The 17763-nt window shown below is 43.8% G+C and overlaps 1 protein-coding gene across 1 annotated transcript; it reads right to left on the bottom strand.

Moving 5' to 3' along the window:
* Window positions 1-12649: 12649 nt before the first annotated feature.
* On the bottom strand, window positions 12650-13570 carry LOC147700759 (olfactory receptor 5V1-like). Its single transcript, XM_086929220.1, has one exon. The coding sequence runs from the start codon at window positions 13568-13570 to the stop codon at window positions 12650-12652; it is 921 nt and encodes a 306-aa protein (XP_086785346.1).
* Window positions 13571-17763: the final 4193 nt, after the last annotated feature.

Here is a 17763-nt window from a genome sequence, read left to right on the forward strand (position 1 = left end):
TTTAACTGTGTTTTAGGAAAGTAACATGTCTTCTCCCTCTAGAAGGGTGGAATGCTACCCCCGTCGCCAGGACTGGCGAGGGGGTAGTATTCCAAAGCGTATGACTAAGCATGGGTGAATTTTGCTAATTCGCAATCCTCGAATTTGCAGATTTGCAAATTCGCAATCCTCAAAATTTGCGAATTCGCACCAATTTGCAGATTTTGCGGGTGTTCGCGGGGCACTTTGCGTGTTCGCAGGTGTTCGCGAGGCACTTTGTGTTTTAGCGGTTTTTTTTTTGGCTGGTTAATCACTGCCACCCTCTCCTTTTTTATGCCCATCTGCCCTCCGTACCACTCGCTTCGGTGCCCTTCTGCCCTCTGCCCCACTCATGTTTTGTCCCCTCCTGCCCTCTGTCCCACTTTTGTGCCCTTCTGCCCTCAGCCCCACTTAGAATGGCGCTGGCAAGCTGCCAGCGCCATTCTAAAATAGCTGCAAATAGCTTCAACAGGAAGCACTAATAGATAGAGTAAAGCACAATCATTAATCACCCCAAGTTTGGGGTGATTAATGATTGTGTAACTGAATTTGAGCAGCACCTGCTTTACTTTATCTATTAGAGCTTCCTGTTGAAGCTGACTTTTGTAAGTATTTTAGAATGGCTCTGGCAGCTCGCCGGCACCATTCTAAAAGAGTTACAAAAGTCAGCTTGAACTTTTGACCCAATCCGTTCGCGAATTTCTCGCAAAATCCGCGAATCTCGCGGATTGCGAATTTACTGAAAATCTGCAAAATCCGTGAGCGGAACAGATTTTCCGCCCATGCTTACGTATGACACCTTACATGACATGTTTTGATAAAGCCAAACCAGCGATAGCATTTAACTGCGAGGTTTATAATGCACTTAAGAGTATATGGTATTGCAATAATCCAGAACAGCTATAAGGACATGATTCCGAAAGCTGCAGACAGGCTCAACTCATGCTAGAGCACCATCTCATATAAAACCAAGCACTCTGCCTCCAGGATTGTTAAGGCCTGCCATAGGAGTGACTTATATGTGTATATGTGTCCAGATATAGGTTTAGACATAGGTATACTATATCTAAGCAAGGGGTGATTACACCACCTTGCCCCAGCTGAGTGATCAGCCAGCTGTGTCAGTTTGGATGGCCAGCCAGGGCTGGCAAAAGATATGCTGCAGCCCCTGGTAGGCCTTGGATGCACCTATGCCCTGGGTACCTATAGTACACTGTACAGGGGCTAATAAGGTGACCCAATACCCAATTGGAGATGTACCTAGGGTACAAGGAGTCCATTTTACAGAGAGAGCAGATAGCCTGGGGCTCTGAATAGCAGGATCCCAGGCCAACTAAGTCGAAAACCAGCTAAACACTATCCACCTTCCTACAGGAGTGTAAGGCTTGGCAAGGGGTTCTAAATAGCAAGTCGACATCGCTGTGTAACACTGCATTCAGGATGCAATGGCAGGCCTTGGGCAAGTTTCAGAGTGCCACATAGGTTGGTGACACACGAAATGCTGCAGGCCATCTGGTAGCATTTAAATTACAGGCCCTGGCTATAGGATATCCCACTCTACAAAGGACTTACAAGTAAATTAAATATGCCAATTATTTGTGTGTCATCCAAACCATGTTTACAGGAGTAAGCACAAACATTTTACCACTGCTGTTAAAGTGGTAAAGTATCCCAGAGTCCTACGGCCAACAAAAACAAATTCAGCAAAATTGGAGGCAAGAAGGGAAAGTTTGGTGGAAGCTATCCTAACCTCCGAGGAGTTCTAATCACTAAGGCAGTAGAACCTGGGGGCATATTATCAAGCACTGCATTAAAACTATCGCCGCTTTAGCGGCAGAAAATTGCTGCTAAAGCGGCGATAATGGGCTTGATAATATGCCCTTGAGAATTCCAATAGAAGCCTATGTTCACACCAGAACATTGGCTTCTATTGGAATTCTTAAGGGGATATTATCAAGCCCATTATCATGGCTTTAGCGGCAGTTTTCTGCTGCTAAAGTGGCGATAATTTTAACAATGTTTCTTGATATTATGCCCTCTGGAGAGAACATCAACATTGGAGTGGGCTACCCACAGTAAAGGCCATTCCCTGTAAGAAGATGAGCCACCTCAACAATTTTGGCTTCTCACCCCTCATTTGTATTAGCCACCTGAGGGCCCTGTGATCTGTCTGAATCTGGAAGTGAGCCCAAAACAAGTATGGTCTCAGCTTCTTCAGGGCCCAGACCACAGCAAAAGCTTCTCTCTCAATAGAACTCCACCTTTATTCCATGGGAAGTAACCTCCTAGAGAAGAAATGTACAGGTTAGTCTAGGCCCTCATCATTTAGCCGTTAAAGAACTGCCCCTATTCCATACTCTGAAGCATCAGTTTGTACAAAAAATTCACTGGAAAAGTCAGGGTCGTTGAGCACAGGGGCTGAGCGCAAGGTCTGTTTTATAGAATCAAATGCATTCTGGCATGCCTATGTCTAAATCACATTTCTTGACTGCTTCTTAGAACTATGGTGTCATATTCCTTGACAACCCTTGTGTAATATCCTGTGAGGCCTGGGAAGGCTTTCACTTCAGTTAGAGCCTCTGGGGCTTCCAGGCCATAATGGTCTCTATCTTGGCCTGGAGGCGCTCCATCTTAACCCTACCTACCAGGTGTCCTAAGCATGGCACAGACCCCTGCTCTTTCTGGCTCTTACTGGCCTTGATAGTCAGGCCAGCTTTCGGCAGGGCCTGAAGCACTTCCTTCAGGTGAGAAAGGGGATCCTTCCAGCTGGTACTGAAGACAGCTATGTCATTCAAGTAAGCAGTCCTGAAGATATCTATATTTGCCAAAACCTGGTTCCCTAGCCTCTAGAACGTGGCACAGGCATTTTTCAATCCAAAGCTCATCACTCTGAATTGTGAGTGGAGAAGACTGACCCCTCCTTGATCCTTCAGTTAGGGCAATCTACCAGTACCCTGACGTCAGATCAACTTTACTCCTGAATATAGCAGCCGCTAACCTATCAATTAGCTCATCAGACCAGGATATGCATTGTACATCAGTCTTGGTGAGTGAGTGGAGCCCCCTGTAATTCACAAAGAACTGGAATTCTGGGGTAGTACCCAATGGGGCAGCTTATAGTACCAGCACCAGAGGGCTGGATCAGAGCTACTGGAGGACTCAATAACTTCCAATTCCAACATCTTGGAGACCTCCTCCTTGATGCTGGCCCTCACTTTGTCAGAAAGCTTGTATATTTTGTTTTTGACAGGGAGTTTGTCTCCCATGTCAATGTCATGGGTACACAAATGTGTAACCCCAGGAGTGAGGGAAAACAGAGAGGAGAGCTGTCCCAACAAGTTGTGACAGTCCCTCTGATGTCCTGAAGTCAGGGTAGAGGATACGTTTACACCTTCCACTGACCCATCCTTCTTACACCTTACACTGACCCACCCTTCTTTGTGGATGGTTGGATGTCAGGGAGATGTTCACTCCTCTTCTCTTCCTTCACACCATCTGTCACCAACAACATGGTGACCTCAGACCTTCCAAATTATGGTTTGAGACTGTTGAAATGGAGAACCCTCTGGGATGTCTGGTGGGCTTGAGGTCCACCTCATTCCTTTCAACAATCTCATAGGGCCCAGTCCAATAATCTTGGTGCACCCATAGGCCCCATAGGCCCCATCACCCAAACTTTTTGTGCAGGTTGAAATTCCACAGGGGTTGCTGTGTGGTCATACCACTGCCTCATTACCTCCTGGCTGGCCTCCAAGTGTTCAGGAACTTGCTTTCAAAACGTGGCCATATAGCATGTAGGTAACTAAATCCTGAGGAGGTTTCTTGGGAGCTTGGTCCCACTCTTTGCTGACCAGGCTGAGAGGTCACCTTACCAGGTGTACATACAGAAGTTCAAAGGGGCTAACTCCAACCCTTTCTTTAGCACCTACCTGTAAGCAAAGAGCAGGTATGGTAGGAATTTGTCTCACTTATGTCTCATGGGCTCAGGTGTGCCCTTGTTCATGCTCTGGAGGGTCTTGTTGAATATTTCAAGAAGCCCATTGGTTTGTGGATAGAAGGTAGTGGAAAAATGTAGGTAACTTCACACTCCTTCCACATTGACTGCATTTAAGCAGGCATTACATTTTTGGCCCTGTCAGCCACCACTTATTTGGGGAAAACCGCTCTGGTAAAAATCTGCAATAGGGCCTTAGCCAATGCAGGTGAAGGGGCATCTCTCAGGAAATGGCCTCTGAGTATCTTGTGGCATGATCAACCAGGACCAGGATAAACCTGTTACCAGAGGCTGTCTGGGGATCTATGGCCGCTACAATGTTGATGCCCACTCTTTCTAAGGGGGTGTCAATGACAGGCTAAAGATTCTGAGGAGCTTTCAGCTTCTGCCCTGTCCTCCCGCTGGCCTGGCAGTTCAAGCAAGTCAAGCTGAATGTATCCAAGGAAATCTTTATTGGGGATGAAAAAGTGGGGAACAAGCCTGTAAAGGTCTTGGCCTACCCCAGATGTCCTGCAAAGGCTATTTCTTGAGCTGGCTCCAGTCGGAAGGTCCTCTAGCATTGTGGAACTACCAGTACTCTTCCTGCCCCATACACATGTGCCTTAGGCTCACTATATAGCCAGCCCTCCTCACAATAGAAGCAGTGATTTCCAGAGGCATCACCAGCTTCCCAGGCTTCAGCCTGTTGCCTTATGCTGTCCAGAATTGAGCAGCCTGTTTGTGCCTTACAGAACTCCTCCATGGTCGGACCTTCTTCTGCTTGCAATCCAGTATTCTCAGGCAGATCAACAAGAAAGGCAATGTCCTCAACCTGTAGGTTACGGGGCAACCTCCTCTTGTGCCCCGTCTACCTCATCTGAGATACATCGGGGGGCTGATTTCCTGTGCCCACTACTCTTCCCCCTTCTGGTAGATGCCTAGGCCATATTTCCAGTCTCCATAATTCCTTGACTCCCTTCCTGGGCAGCTATGGGCCTGGTGGCGGCACAAATCCATACAGGCAGCCCTAATATTTCCAGGTGTGACTTGAGTTGGACTTCCTTCCATATAGTTTACTCAACATCATTCCTAAACAAAAAATCCACAAGCATGGCATCACTCACAACAAATTTCAGAAGACCTGAGACACCGCCACCCAAATGTAACAAGTGCCACATGGTAGTGACTTTCCTGATAGTTTGCTACTACAACCTGGAAGAACATATTGGGTAGAATCTGCTCTTGGACCACCAGCTGAATCCTGACTGTCATCATAATGGCTCCTGTGTCCCTCAGAGCTACAAATCTCCTTGCTATTGTTGGTGAATGACTGTATTTGAAGGCATGTGGGTTTTAGGCACCATGTTCACCTCACCCAGGTACACTAGGGTGGCCCCACTGACTTCCTCCCCCCACTGACTGGGACAAACCCATCCCCAAGCACTTCACTAGCCAAATCTGGTGTCTTTATTCCAGTGCAGGATATACCATTGAGATCACCCTTGTAATGCACATACTCATAGCACTTTGGGGTTTCATTATGTTTCTTATCAGAAAAGTATTTCTTATGGTGGCCAGATTGTGACTGAGACCTTTTGCAGTGAGAACCATTTTAGGGGCCTTGAGAGAACTCCTGCTTTTCATCTCTCCCCTCTTTCTTCTGGTGGGAACCCCGTACCACTATTTTGGAGTTTCTCTAGATGCAATCTTGGACACTCTGGTGCTGACCCAGATGCACGCCTCCTCAGCCTGGGGTAAGTCAGCTTGCTATCAACCAGGTGTTGGCCCAGCTCTGCAAAATAAATATCAAGCATGTGCTTTCTCAGAATTAGGTTGTACAGCACGGTGTAATTGTCTACTTTGTTGCTCCTCACCAAGCCCTCAGTGCCTTGCTGAAATATTCTAGAAAGTCCACTCAGGTCTGTGAGGGGAAGTATGTGGATGCCCCTGAGCTTCTGTCAGAACCTCTCAGGGGACAACCCAAATTTACTGACAAGTATGGCCTTCATGGGATTGCACTGTGTCTGGTCTTCTATCTCTTGTGCTAGGAGGGTGTCCCTTTTCTAGGGGTGGGGGAATTTGCGTAATCGCGCTATGCAAATCTCTGAGAAATGGTAAAAGTCTCTGCAAACACGCTGTATTGCTTATTCGCGATGCTTTTTTACTGTTCACAATAGCTGTTTGCGTGCTCTGGTGGAAATATCTTGCGAACACGCATTTTGAGGAAGCGAACAAGCAAAAATTTTGCGAAGTCGCGGAACGCAGAATTTTGGGCAATTTACTGTTCTCCACCGGACGCAAAATTACCCAAATTCCACAAATTCTGCAAGCGGAACGGAATTTGCTGCCCAGGCCTACCCTCCGCACTGCGGGCATGCTCCATCAGACGTTACCCCCAGATCTCCTCAAGAACCTTGTGAACCCTTAAAGATACTTTACATGCCAATTGGCAATGTCATCCCCAACACATAACTGGGCACCAAATACTTTGGTATGCAGACCCTTCCTTCTCCAGTGGACACTGCAGGTCTGCTGCCACTGTAACTGCTGGAATCAATCTATCTAGCCCTTAAATACAGCTGCTTGAGAGTAAACTCATGGGCCATCCTTCTTTCCTCCATGGCTGGTTTCTTATACTGTATGGCTCAGACAGCCTCTGCTGGTTCCTTCCCTAGCTCTAATTTGGCTGGCTCCAGGTACTACTTGAGCTTCACCTCTTTTCTCCTGTCCTCAAGCTCCTGCGAGGACAGGTCTCTGGCAGACACACTGCTCCCTACTCCATCCTGAGCATCAGGGGAATCCATGTCATATCCTGAGGTTGAGCTAGGCTCTCATGGGAGCTCAGGACCCTGATGTGGGTTTTCCTCCTCCTCCTCATTCAAAGATAGTGCGTCCTCTTCCTCGTTGTTATCTGCCTTATCCTCCTCTGGTGTGGCCTGCCATCTCAATACCGCCTCAAAATCCCTCAAGACTAAAAAGGAGATCCAGCTTGGAGGCTTTTTTTCTGCTTTCAATCCTTTTTGCTTGCAGAGTTTCAGCAGCTTAGGTGTACTGAGGGTGTCTAAGTTGCAGGCATCCATATCCATGGTCCAAAAAGGAGTTTAGGGCACCTAAATTTGGAAAAAGGGGGGAAAGCAGCCAATTAAAAATGAAGGATGAATTTAAAACTTGTAATGGTCCTAGATGTGGAATAGTAGCATAAAACAAGTCACTGTATGGCACTGCACAAACAAAAGTCCATCTCCTCACTACTGATCACCAATGTTTAAAAATTGGGTTCCTGGTTGAATGGGGTACAGGCACTGGTCAAGCAGTAAGCACAATCCTAGTCATGGTGGGTCAAAAATACACCCTAAGTTAACCTATGATCACCCTCTCGCAACTTGGCACAGAGCAGTTAGTCTTGACTTGTGAGGCAATGTGTAAAGTATTTGTGCAACACTTCAAACAATAAAACCGTGAAAACACCACACAAAAAGATTCCATACCAGGTCAGAAAAATAGCTCTTATTTTGATAAATGAAACACAACCAAAACAATAGAAATCCAATAAGTAGTACTTGAGAAATGGATTTTTAAAGAATAAACTATAAAATAGCGCTTAAAAGCAATAAGTGTCGGGACAAAGTCAAAAGTTCAGGCCAACCACAATTGAACAATAGAGTAAAATATAATACATTGTTAAACTATGCTGGGGGGTGCACAGCTCACAAAGTCCAGGAAGCCAAAGTTATGTGGAAAAGTCACTTTATTCGAAAAAAAAATTGCTATTAAAATCAATCAGATCACGATATCAGCCAACGTGTTTCACTCCCACATTGAGAGCTTCCTCAGGGCGCAATAAGTAGCAATCGGTCTGCTTGCATTTCCAAATTAGTGAGTCATTACGATGATGTTGTTACTTCAATTGTAGACAGAGCAGAAAATAGTAACAGGGCCTACAGTCATCTGAGTACTCCTGGAAATCTATAATATCAAGTTCCGTTCTAATGACGACTGTAAGAAAGCTGAAAATGGTGTCTCACTGATCCCACGCTCTGCAGTTCCAACTATAAACGTCCATAGGCAAGGATTGGCACCACAGTGACAAAGAAATTCTCCAAAAAGAAACCCCAATTAAATCATGAACAAGTACATCCGGTGCAGTCCAAGGTGATAACTTGCAGTTTCAAGTACCGTTTGCATCACGTTGTGGATGCACGGGTAGTGGTAACTTTAAAAGGTGAGTTCAGATGATATCACTTATGAATTCTAGTCTAGGCCACTGTATGTATTACATTGCGTAGTCCATCATCCCGGGCCTTAGGTTCCAATAGGATGTTGCGTGTTGTTCCCGTGCATGAAGCTCTTATTTTGATAGATGAAACACAACCAAAACCATGGAAATTCAATAAGTAGTACTTGAGAAATGGATTTTTAAAGAATAAACTATAAAATAGCGCTTAAAAGCAATAAGTGTCGGGACAAAGTCAAAAGTTCAGGCCAACCACAATGGTACAATAGAGTAAAATATAATACATTGGCACCAACATTACAAAAGTCCAATCAGTAGAGGCAGAAATATGCTATTTCAAAGATTAAAGGTAAGTATACTTCCTAAAAGCACAAAGTGTCACTCTGATATCTGGGTATGCAAGACCGGCTGAAAGTCACAAGTTCAAGCTCACCACGATCGAATGCAGGTTTCAAGTTAGTCCAGCTGAAAAGGTCACCTTCTAAAATCAAGAGAGAACAAGGGGAGGGGGCTCTGCGGAGAAGGGGCAGCATTGAGGGTGGTCGTTACTGTAGTGCAAAGAACCGGCCGTGCATCACGGATGGTTGTCGCTATAGCACGAAGATCCGGTTGAGCGCCATGGACAGTTGTTGCTGGAGATTCACGTTGGCAGTCGCAGCTGACTGTTGATGCTGTAGGGCAAAGTGCAGGTCTCACATTGCCAGTCATCACTGGTGGTTGCTCTTGCAAGAAGAGTATCGTTCACCGGAGTTCCGCATGGGCAGTAAGATCTTGGTGTGAACAGTTCCATTCACGGTCATGAAGAGCCTAAAACTTATAGATTTCTCCTTTTCTTGGAGAGAGAGCTCAACTGACAGCCCACCAAGAGTCCAAGACCTGAGGGGTACCTCTTGGGGATCAGGCACTCACTCCCACAGAGGCCATCACGACTCAGCCAGTTCTAATTGCAGGTCCAGGCAGCAGGTCAGCTGGGTAAATGCGGCGAGGACTGTGGAGCTTGTTATGTCCCTGTAGCTCATAACAGGAGATCAGTAAGCTGACCCTTGACGTCACGTCAGTGTGGGTTGAAAGGTGCAGATACACTTGTCCTCCTCACCAATCAGAGCAGCAGGTAGCAGGGCAACAGAGTAGCATGGCAGTAGAGTGGAAGTTCTTCTGGCAGCAGGGCAGCACTACAGCCCTTCTTCTGTAGTAGACACAAGTTTAGAGGTGCACTGAAGAGTTGGGTCTGAGGGACCACTGTTTATCCTTGGTACCAGCTTTGAAGTAGGAGTTGTTTCTAAAGGATTCTACGACCCTAGAGGTACTTGGAATTATCTTCCTCCCTATCCTGGCCCCAGCTTGACTAGTATGAAACCTTTTGTGAGTGTGCTGAGGCAGAACTTTTGTGATGGCCAAGTTTGGTAGGTGACAGCTGCTCTCTCATCAATACAGAAATAGTCCATTCTGCCAACACCTATTGCCCCTTTGTCTCATTGTCTGTAAGCAATACAGAAAGACTATCTGCCAGCTACACATAGTATTTTGTCATGTTACCCAGAATATAGGTAACAGGTGCCAAAAAGTACATGAAAATGCCAACTTTCTATAAGTGGCATTTTTAGAACTGCGACTCAAAATCCCACTTTACCATTAAAGTAGGTTTTATGTTGCAATTCTGTAGACACCAACCATTCCTACTGGCTCCCAAGTGAAAGTTATCACTTATTAAATGTAATAAAGCAACTCAATGGCATCCTAAGAGAGGGGTAGGTACTGTAGTAATGAAAAAACAATCTAACATGTTTCACACCACCAGGACATGTAAAAATTAGAAATACATGTCCAACACACAGTCCTTGAAAGCCCCACCTCAGCTCCAATCATACAAGTGTTCAGGACCGTATTACCATCTGCAGTCACTCACATCAGTGAGGCCTTTCCAGGCCAACTCATAAAAACCATTGAAAAACTACACCTAAAAGTCTATAAAAGAGTGTTCAAATTGCCTTATTACATCAGAGGATCCTTGGTGAGACTTGAATTTGGCCTGGAGGGTATTGCATGGTCCACTATGGGGTCTTTTCTAAAGCACTTCCATAGATGTACCTCGGCAATGCCAGTCACCATGAAATTTGTCCGGCAAAATATATTCAAATGCAAAAACAATCCGTGGTCCACCCACCTAACAACTGCGGCAGCCTCCCTTCACATTGACTTGACCGTCTTGAACATCCCATTACTCACGCACACTGCAGTAAAAAGCATATTGAAAAAACAGATCAAATTCCCCTCAAAGTCTGCAGACTTTGAAAACATGAAGTCCACCCCGCCATTAAGGGCCCTGGCACGTTCATACAACAGCGACAGCCAAGTCTGCCTTCAGGCCAAATCTTATCTCAGTTGCAAAATCGGGAAAGCTTGCCTGACCCAAATTCTGTCTGAAAGGATGCTGGCATTACACATTAAAGACTTCAACCCCAAATTGCCAATGCTTTCCAAAATAGTCAAGTGCAGACTTTGTGGCTACGAATCTGAAACCTTTTTACATCTACTTTGTAGTTGTCTGATGCTGCTGGAGCTTCGGTAAACACTATTAAAGCCAATTTAATTAACCCACGGCATAAGAACATGCAACAACGCAATAAACTGGATTTTTAGTACCTTGGTTCCCCTTGAATTGGCAATAAATGGCACATTTCTCAATGTTGTGCAGGACCTTCTTAAAAACACACAACCAAGCATGAAGATGTTCGTGGATTGACAATTCCCAGCTTCTGGACCTTGGACATTAGACATAGTAATGTTTGACCGCCTTGCACTTGAGTTTTAATATCTGTCATGTATTCACTCTATCTTGCAGTTGATTTTAACACTTTTATTTACTTTTTGTATAAAAGCATTCAAACCAGTTTTCTTATAACAGATTTTAAATAGTCAAATATCCTAAATTTAATTAAACTGCTTGTATGCCTAGAATGCGATCTTGGGACACCAAGTGCCAGCTATTGCATGGACCCAACTTTTCCTTTTTTCTCAGCCTAATATTCCTTTTTTTAATGTTTTATATTGTTTCCGTTTTAAGTAACCTACACAATAAAGTTTGCATTGACAGATACATGTCCAACTTTTTAAATACTAAAAATTAAGGTCAGGTCAAGGTCAGGTCAAATGGCAGTTTAATACTGCACACGCAGGCTTCAAGGCATTGCTGAGACATATTTAAAAAAGGTTACATTAGTGGGTGTTACAACCAATCAATCAGGATTCATAAAGTGTGGCAAATCACCCATGAGGGTCTCAAGGTGCTAGCGGGGAGGGAGGCAGAAAGGATAAAGCAGTAAGAAACAAGGCAGGACAGGGAAAGGGAGGTGAAAGCAGTAACAAATGAGGCAAAATCAGGAGAAAGCACTCGGAAAAACAGGGGACAAGAGTGAGAGAGCAGTACAAAACAAGGAATAAGCAGGAGAAAGCACTGAGAAAATAGGAGAGAGGACAGAGAAAGCAGTAAAAGACGCGGCACAACATGAGAAAGCACTAAGAGAGACCCGGAGGAAGCAAAGCAGTGCTCCAATACAGGAGAACTAGGCCTGGGACTTACTCGTAATACATGCTGCAGGACTATTATTAGCATTTAATTTATAAGCCATTGGTACATGTAGTACCACTTCACTAGGGACTTAAAAGAAAATTAAATGTGCCAATTGGTGTAAGCCAATTTCCCCATGTTAAAGGAGAGGGCCCAAGCACTTCAGCACTGGTTAGCAGTAGAAAATTGCTCCAAGTCCAAAAGCCAACAAACATGTTCAGAAAACAAGAGGGTGGTGGTAAACGTTTGGGCATGACCCTGCAAAAATGGTCAAGTCCAACAATACCTTACTTCCATCTCAGCGCATACCAACATACACTCGTTTCAGTGCCCCACAATCATTAAAATTCCACATACAAAAATGATATGCGCCTAAAAGTAAATATATGCAAGGGTTTGCGTTTTGATTGTGTCACACGAACTACAACACTATACTTTGGTAAATTTGGCTCTAAGAGGATTAATAATTCAGAACATTAGGTCAGACTTCCAAATTGTTTAAGTATTCTGTAGGGTCACTGAGGCAAATAAAATCCTGCCACATTAGAAGTAGTCAACCTCTCACTGTTGATGAAGAAAGCAATAGCTTTATTTAGATGAGTGAAAGAGACAGTCCTATTAACAAATGACAATTTCTTTATAGTTTGAAGCTTTAATATTGTCAAAAATAAAAATCAAATTAGGATTTGGTGGATAATAATGTGATAAACATTACAGCTGCAAATGAATGCATGTGAATAAAGATCACTCTGGGTTCACTGCCTACATTTTAGGAGTCATGTGTAAAAAGTTTGTAATTGCTCAACAAAATGGGTCTACCAACTATTCACAACTTGCATGTTCTTCATCAAACAGCTCATCTTCTTATTTTTGTCTTCATCAGGGCATTTTTAAACTCTGTGTTTTTCAGGGTGTAAATAATGGGATTACAAAGTGGAGTAACAGCAATATATGACAAAGAAGAAATCTTGTTGCCTGAATATGTTGATGTTGGCCGCACATAGGTACCAAAAAGAGAACCGTAGAATAAAACAACTACAGTGAGGTGTGACAGACATGTGGAAAATGCCTTGCGCCTCCCTCCTTTAGATTTAATCTTTAGGATAGATGAGATGATGTTGGTATACGAAATAATGATTACATTGAAAGACATTAGTCCCACTATAGTAGCCATTACATAGGTAAGGATTTCAATTGTGCTTGTACCACTACAGGAAATCTTCAGAAGAGCTGTCACATCACAGAAGTAGTGGTTAATTATGTGTGACTCACAGAAGGAGAGCTGAGAAAGCAATACAGTATGAGGGATTGGGACTAAGAAACTTACTACCCACGTTACCAAAGCGAGTCGGATGCAGAAGGAGCTGCTCATGACAGATGTGTAACGTAAAGGATTGCATATAGCAACATATCGATCACAAGCCATGACCGAGAGAAGGATTAATTCTTCAACCACCAAGACCAATAAACAGTACAGCTGCAGCATGCACTGAGTGAATGAAACATGCATGCCTTTCTGAAAAAAGTGGACCAGCATTTGTGGGAAAATGACTGAAACATAACATATATCATTAAAGGACAAATTTATAAGGAAGAAATACATGGGTGTGTGCAGATGGGAGCTGCAGTAAATGGTTGTAATGATTAGAAGGTTTCCTGCCAAAGTTAATAAGTAAATCAGTAAAAAAGCAACAAAGAGGGGAACTTGTAGTTGTGGAAGGTCAGAAAATCCTACTAACAGCAAATAATTTTCAGAACTCTGGTTTTCTTCTTTCATTTGTCCAGCGACCCAGGAAACTGTGTTTGTAGATAATCTAAAAACAAACATAAACAACATCATTGAAATGGTGTAAGCTTGAGGACAAGATAATGCCACATAGGTGAACCAATAACGCACATATAATAATAGGAGTATTTCAATAGTTAATATATAGCAGATATTACATTTTCAACAGGGGAGTATAAGAGATCTGTCACTGTGCTGCAAGTCATGGAATAAAATTTCAGCAAACCTGTCATGGCCTTTTATTCTTCTAAACTGGTGAATTTAGTTTTATTGGGATGCTTAGAATATGCTATAGAAGTTAAAACTGTGGAGCTGATTCTTAGGGTCCTGTTTTACTTGGAGTTTACACAACTTAGGGCAGCAAACAAAGGTTCATATTTATGGTCAAGACACGCAGTGCAGGACAACAACTTGCTTGCATGACAGGGAAAGGGCAGGAACTGGCAATATTTAGGTCAATACAGCACATTCATGTCTTTTCCTCTGAGCTGGTGCTCTTTTGTCAGTCTAGCACTAATGCAGTGACCCTTTCACCATGGTGTAAGGTGGCTGTGTTACATGCAGGATTGTTTTTGTGCAGAAAGGGTCACACTGAGGCGTATTCTACAATCTATGTGTGCTGCATAATGCAGCAAATATTGAAAAAAGGAGTAATAAGGAGAACTGAACTTATTTATCCTTCCTAGGCCTCTCCTGGGATGGTGTGTCATTTTGGCTTATCGCAGGTTTATCAGCCCTGGTAAATCCGGGAATGCGTCAAAAAACAAAGGGGGATACTTGGAACACCAACGCAGCGACCATGGAACACATTCCCAGGGCAGAGTAAGGCAATGTGGTGATTTGTGCTGCGTTGCCTTACTCCAGATTTATGGGGCCACTCAGGGCCAAGCAAAGTGGGCTTGCATGGCTTCCTATATCTGACTCAAGATATGGGTCGCTCTTGCACAATGTTGGGTGGTGCAAGAGTGATGAAAACTGGGTTATACATATGGCCGAAAGTTGTTATGCTAGATTGTGTGATCTGGAGAGAGCAGAACTGTGACATATCTACCAAGAAATGGTGGAGTTCTGGTTTCTCCATGGGCTGATGAACTTTGTTCAACCATACACCAAAGCAGACACCTTGGAGCAATAGTGCAAGGGGTTCTGTGTAATGGTCTGCATAGTTTATGTGTAGGAAGTGTCCCTTCCTACACAAAAACTATGCTTGCAGGCAACTTCCAGTTTTCATGATGGTTCTACCACCAGGAAAACTGCGGGGGAGAGAAGACAAAGGTCTACACATGTGGCTGCGCACAGGGGGGCATAACATGTGCCCCCCTGTATACATCAGTTCCTGCACAGCATGGACTTTCAACTCCATGCAGTGCAGGAACCTTGTGTGGCATTCCCGTTGCAGTGCCTCTTTTCAAGACACGGCCGCCTTTGAAAAAGGCACCACAGTGATACTGATACAGTACCTGCCCGCCAGAACAATTTTAAGTTGTTATCGGTGGGAAGCGGAGACTCTTGGTGGTGCAGAGGCGCGGTGGTGGTGTGCCACTTGCCCCCACATCACCAAAAGTAATCATTTTGCCTAATTGTGCTCTAGTGTTAGGATGTTTCCCCCAAATTACTCATAATTACATAGGCAGGCATAATCATCAAACAGTATTGCAGGGTTACTGAAAACTTTCCAGTGCAATTGTAAGTTTGGGCAGCCTAATATATTTGCATAATGTATGTGAATTGTAGCTGATGGGCAGTGAAAAATGGACAGTAGTCTATATATACCTGGAGACCTGGAGAACGGATGTGCCCCCAAAATACACCAAGGCTATGGAAACATTCTGGGGTTCATTACGATGTTGGGAGAAATCACTTCCGTCCAACACCGCATTGGTCATGGAACCGACCTACACCTGGTCGGCAGTCCCGACCGGCCCATTAGGTTGCGACTGAACACTGTTCGGTTGCATTCCTATATTTTACAATGGGACAAAAAGCGTTCCGGCCGTGAACCGGTTGGAATGCATGCTCCCATTATAAAATGGGAGGTGCGGTTCATACCTGCACTCCATCAAGGTGCCTGCTTCAAGGTGAAGGAACCAACAGTGGGGCACTATATGGGCCCCCTCGGCCTCAAACAGAAGGCCGACGGGGCCAAAAGGGGCCATGCTGGGGGTCACCCAAGAAGTTTTCTGGCATGATTTCTATGTTGGACAGGACGCATAGAAACCATGTCGGAAACTGTCAACGTAATCTCCAGGGCAGAAAGGTCCATCCTTGAGATTACTTAGTGCATTTCGACTGGTGGATGGGCTCTCCAAGCCCATCAGAAGCCAGACGGAATGACCGCTCTGATTCATTTCCAACAGTTTCCATTGTAATGAGGCAGTCGCAAAGGAATCGGACCGGCACATTACGTTGCGGTTTGGAAAGCTCCGACCGTAATCGGCCCCTCTGTGTCCCATAGTCCCCAACGAGGGAAGCATGGGTGTTGCGGTGTTTCCCCCTACAGTATTTTTGGAAGGTCCCATGGAAGCTCATTATTCTTGCTGTAGGACAAAGAGTGTTTGTTAGGCAGCTATTGTAAAGGAAACATTTGTTTATGTTCAGTGGTGAAGGCCTTGCTTTGTAATAGTGAAACGTTTATGTTAAAGCCATTAGGTTTTTTGACATACAGGGTAAAAGACAAATGCATTTTGTGACTAAATAAAATCAATAGGCTTAATGTTTAAAATGAAACGCAGTCCTATGAACTTTAGGTCTGTGATTTTGACGGTCAGTTGACATGTCTTTAGGGGCGGATACTCTCACATGTTTTTACCTATTTAACGTGGATTAGGGACTGCTATTGCAAAAATGTTACATGGTACCTCCTACATAATGGTGATATACTAGATTGAACAGGTTCATTCCCACTATAATATTTGTTTTGGGAAAGGGACTCCTAAAAGTCAAATGCGAGCTGCCAAAGCTAGCTCGTAAGTTGCGTATGAGTAGCTGAATTGGGCCTATCAGCTGGTTTGAGAAAGCGCAGCAGTCCACTTGCTAAAGCAACACTTTAAATAACTTTTCACTTATTCTCGGAGGCAAAGGAAATTGTGAAAGATTTCTGTCTCTCTTTCTTTTCCCTTTCTGTCTTTTCTTCTTTTTTTTCTCTTTTTCTCCTCCAATTTGTACTTTCTTCTTTTCTCCTTCCTTTCCCTTGTTCTTTCATGATTTCTTTATTTGCCCCCTCTTCCTTTTCTATCACTCCTTGTTTTGCATTCTCGATTTTCTTCTCTTCTTCTTTATGTGTTTTTCAGTTGTTTTCAATAATGGATATGGACCTAGAATAATGTTTCAGCTTTTGCTGCATTACAAACATAGTCAAACATTGAGTTGATACCACAGTTGGAAATGACATGAGTGTAAGTCCTCATTGAATCCCAGAGTCTTCACACTATGGGCCCGATTACAATGAGATTCAGAAGGCTCTGACCATCGGTCGGAGCCTACCAAATTACATTTTAATGTGCTGGTCGGTATCATTTCTGACCACCTCATTATACTCGAGGCGGTAGGAAAGAATCCGACCGGTCATTCCGGCTGGCTTCGGACGGGCTCAGAGAGCCCGTCCCCCATTCGCAATGCGTCAAGTAATCTCAAGGGCAGGTTTGAGGTTACCATGACAGTGTCCGACATGGAAACCAGGCCAGAAAGCTTCTTTGGGGGCCCCGAACAGGAATATCATGATGTCCAGAATATTGTGGACATGAATGTAGAATATCATTTTTTGTGTTGTTTTTACAATCTTTGTAAAAGTATTTGTGTATAAAATGTTTATTTATCCTATTTCTGATAATATTTGTTTGCTAATAGTCGAATGTATTTAATAGTATATTTGTTTCATGTTATGTATATTTATTTAAAATAATTATTGTACTATTTATTGTATTACATTTAAAATGGATTTACAGTTAAATAAAAATATATGTTTAAAATTGATTAGTAGAGGAAAATGTAGTTTATATGGAAAGAGGGTGGGGAGATTTTTAAGATATATTTGTATGAATTATTATTCAAGTACATTTAGGGGCTCATTAGAATGTTTGTCGCAAAGACTCCTTGGTTTAATGTAAGTATGGCCAGCAAATCCATTCCGCTCGCGGAAATGCGGATTTTCAGCAATTTCGCGAAATTGCCGAAAAATCCGCAAA

This window comes from Lissotriton vulgaris, chromosome 7 (genome assembly GCF_964263255.1).
Source record: "Lissotriton vulgaris chromosome 7, aLisVul1.2, whole genome shotgun sequence".
NCBI classification, from domain to species: domain Eukaryota; kingdom Metazoa; phylum Chordata; class Amphibia; order Caudata; family Salamandridae; genus Lissotriton; species Lissotriton vulgaris.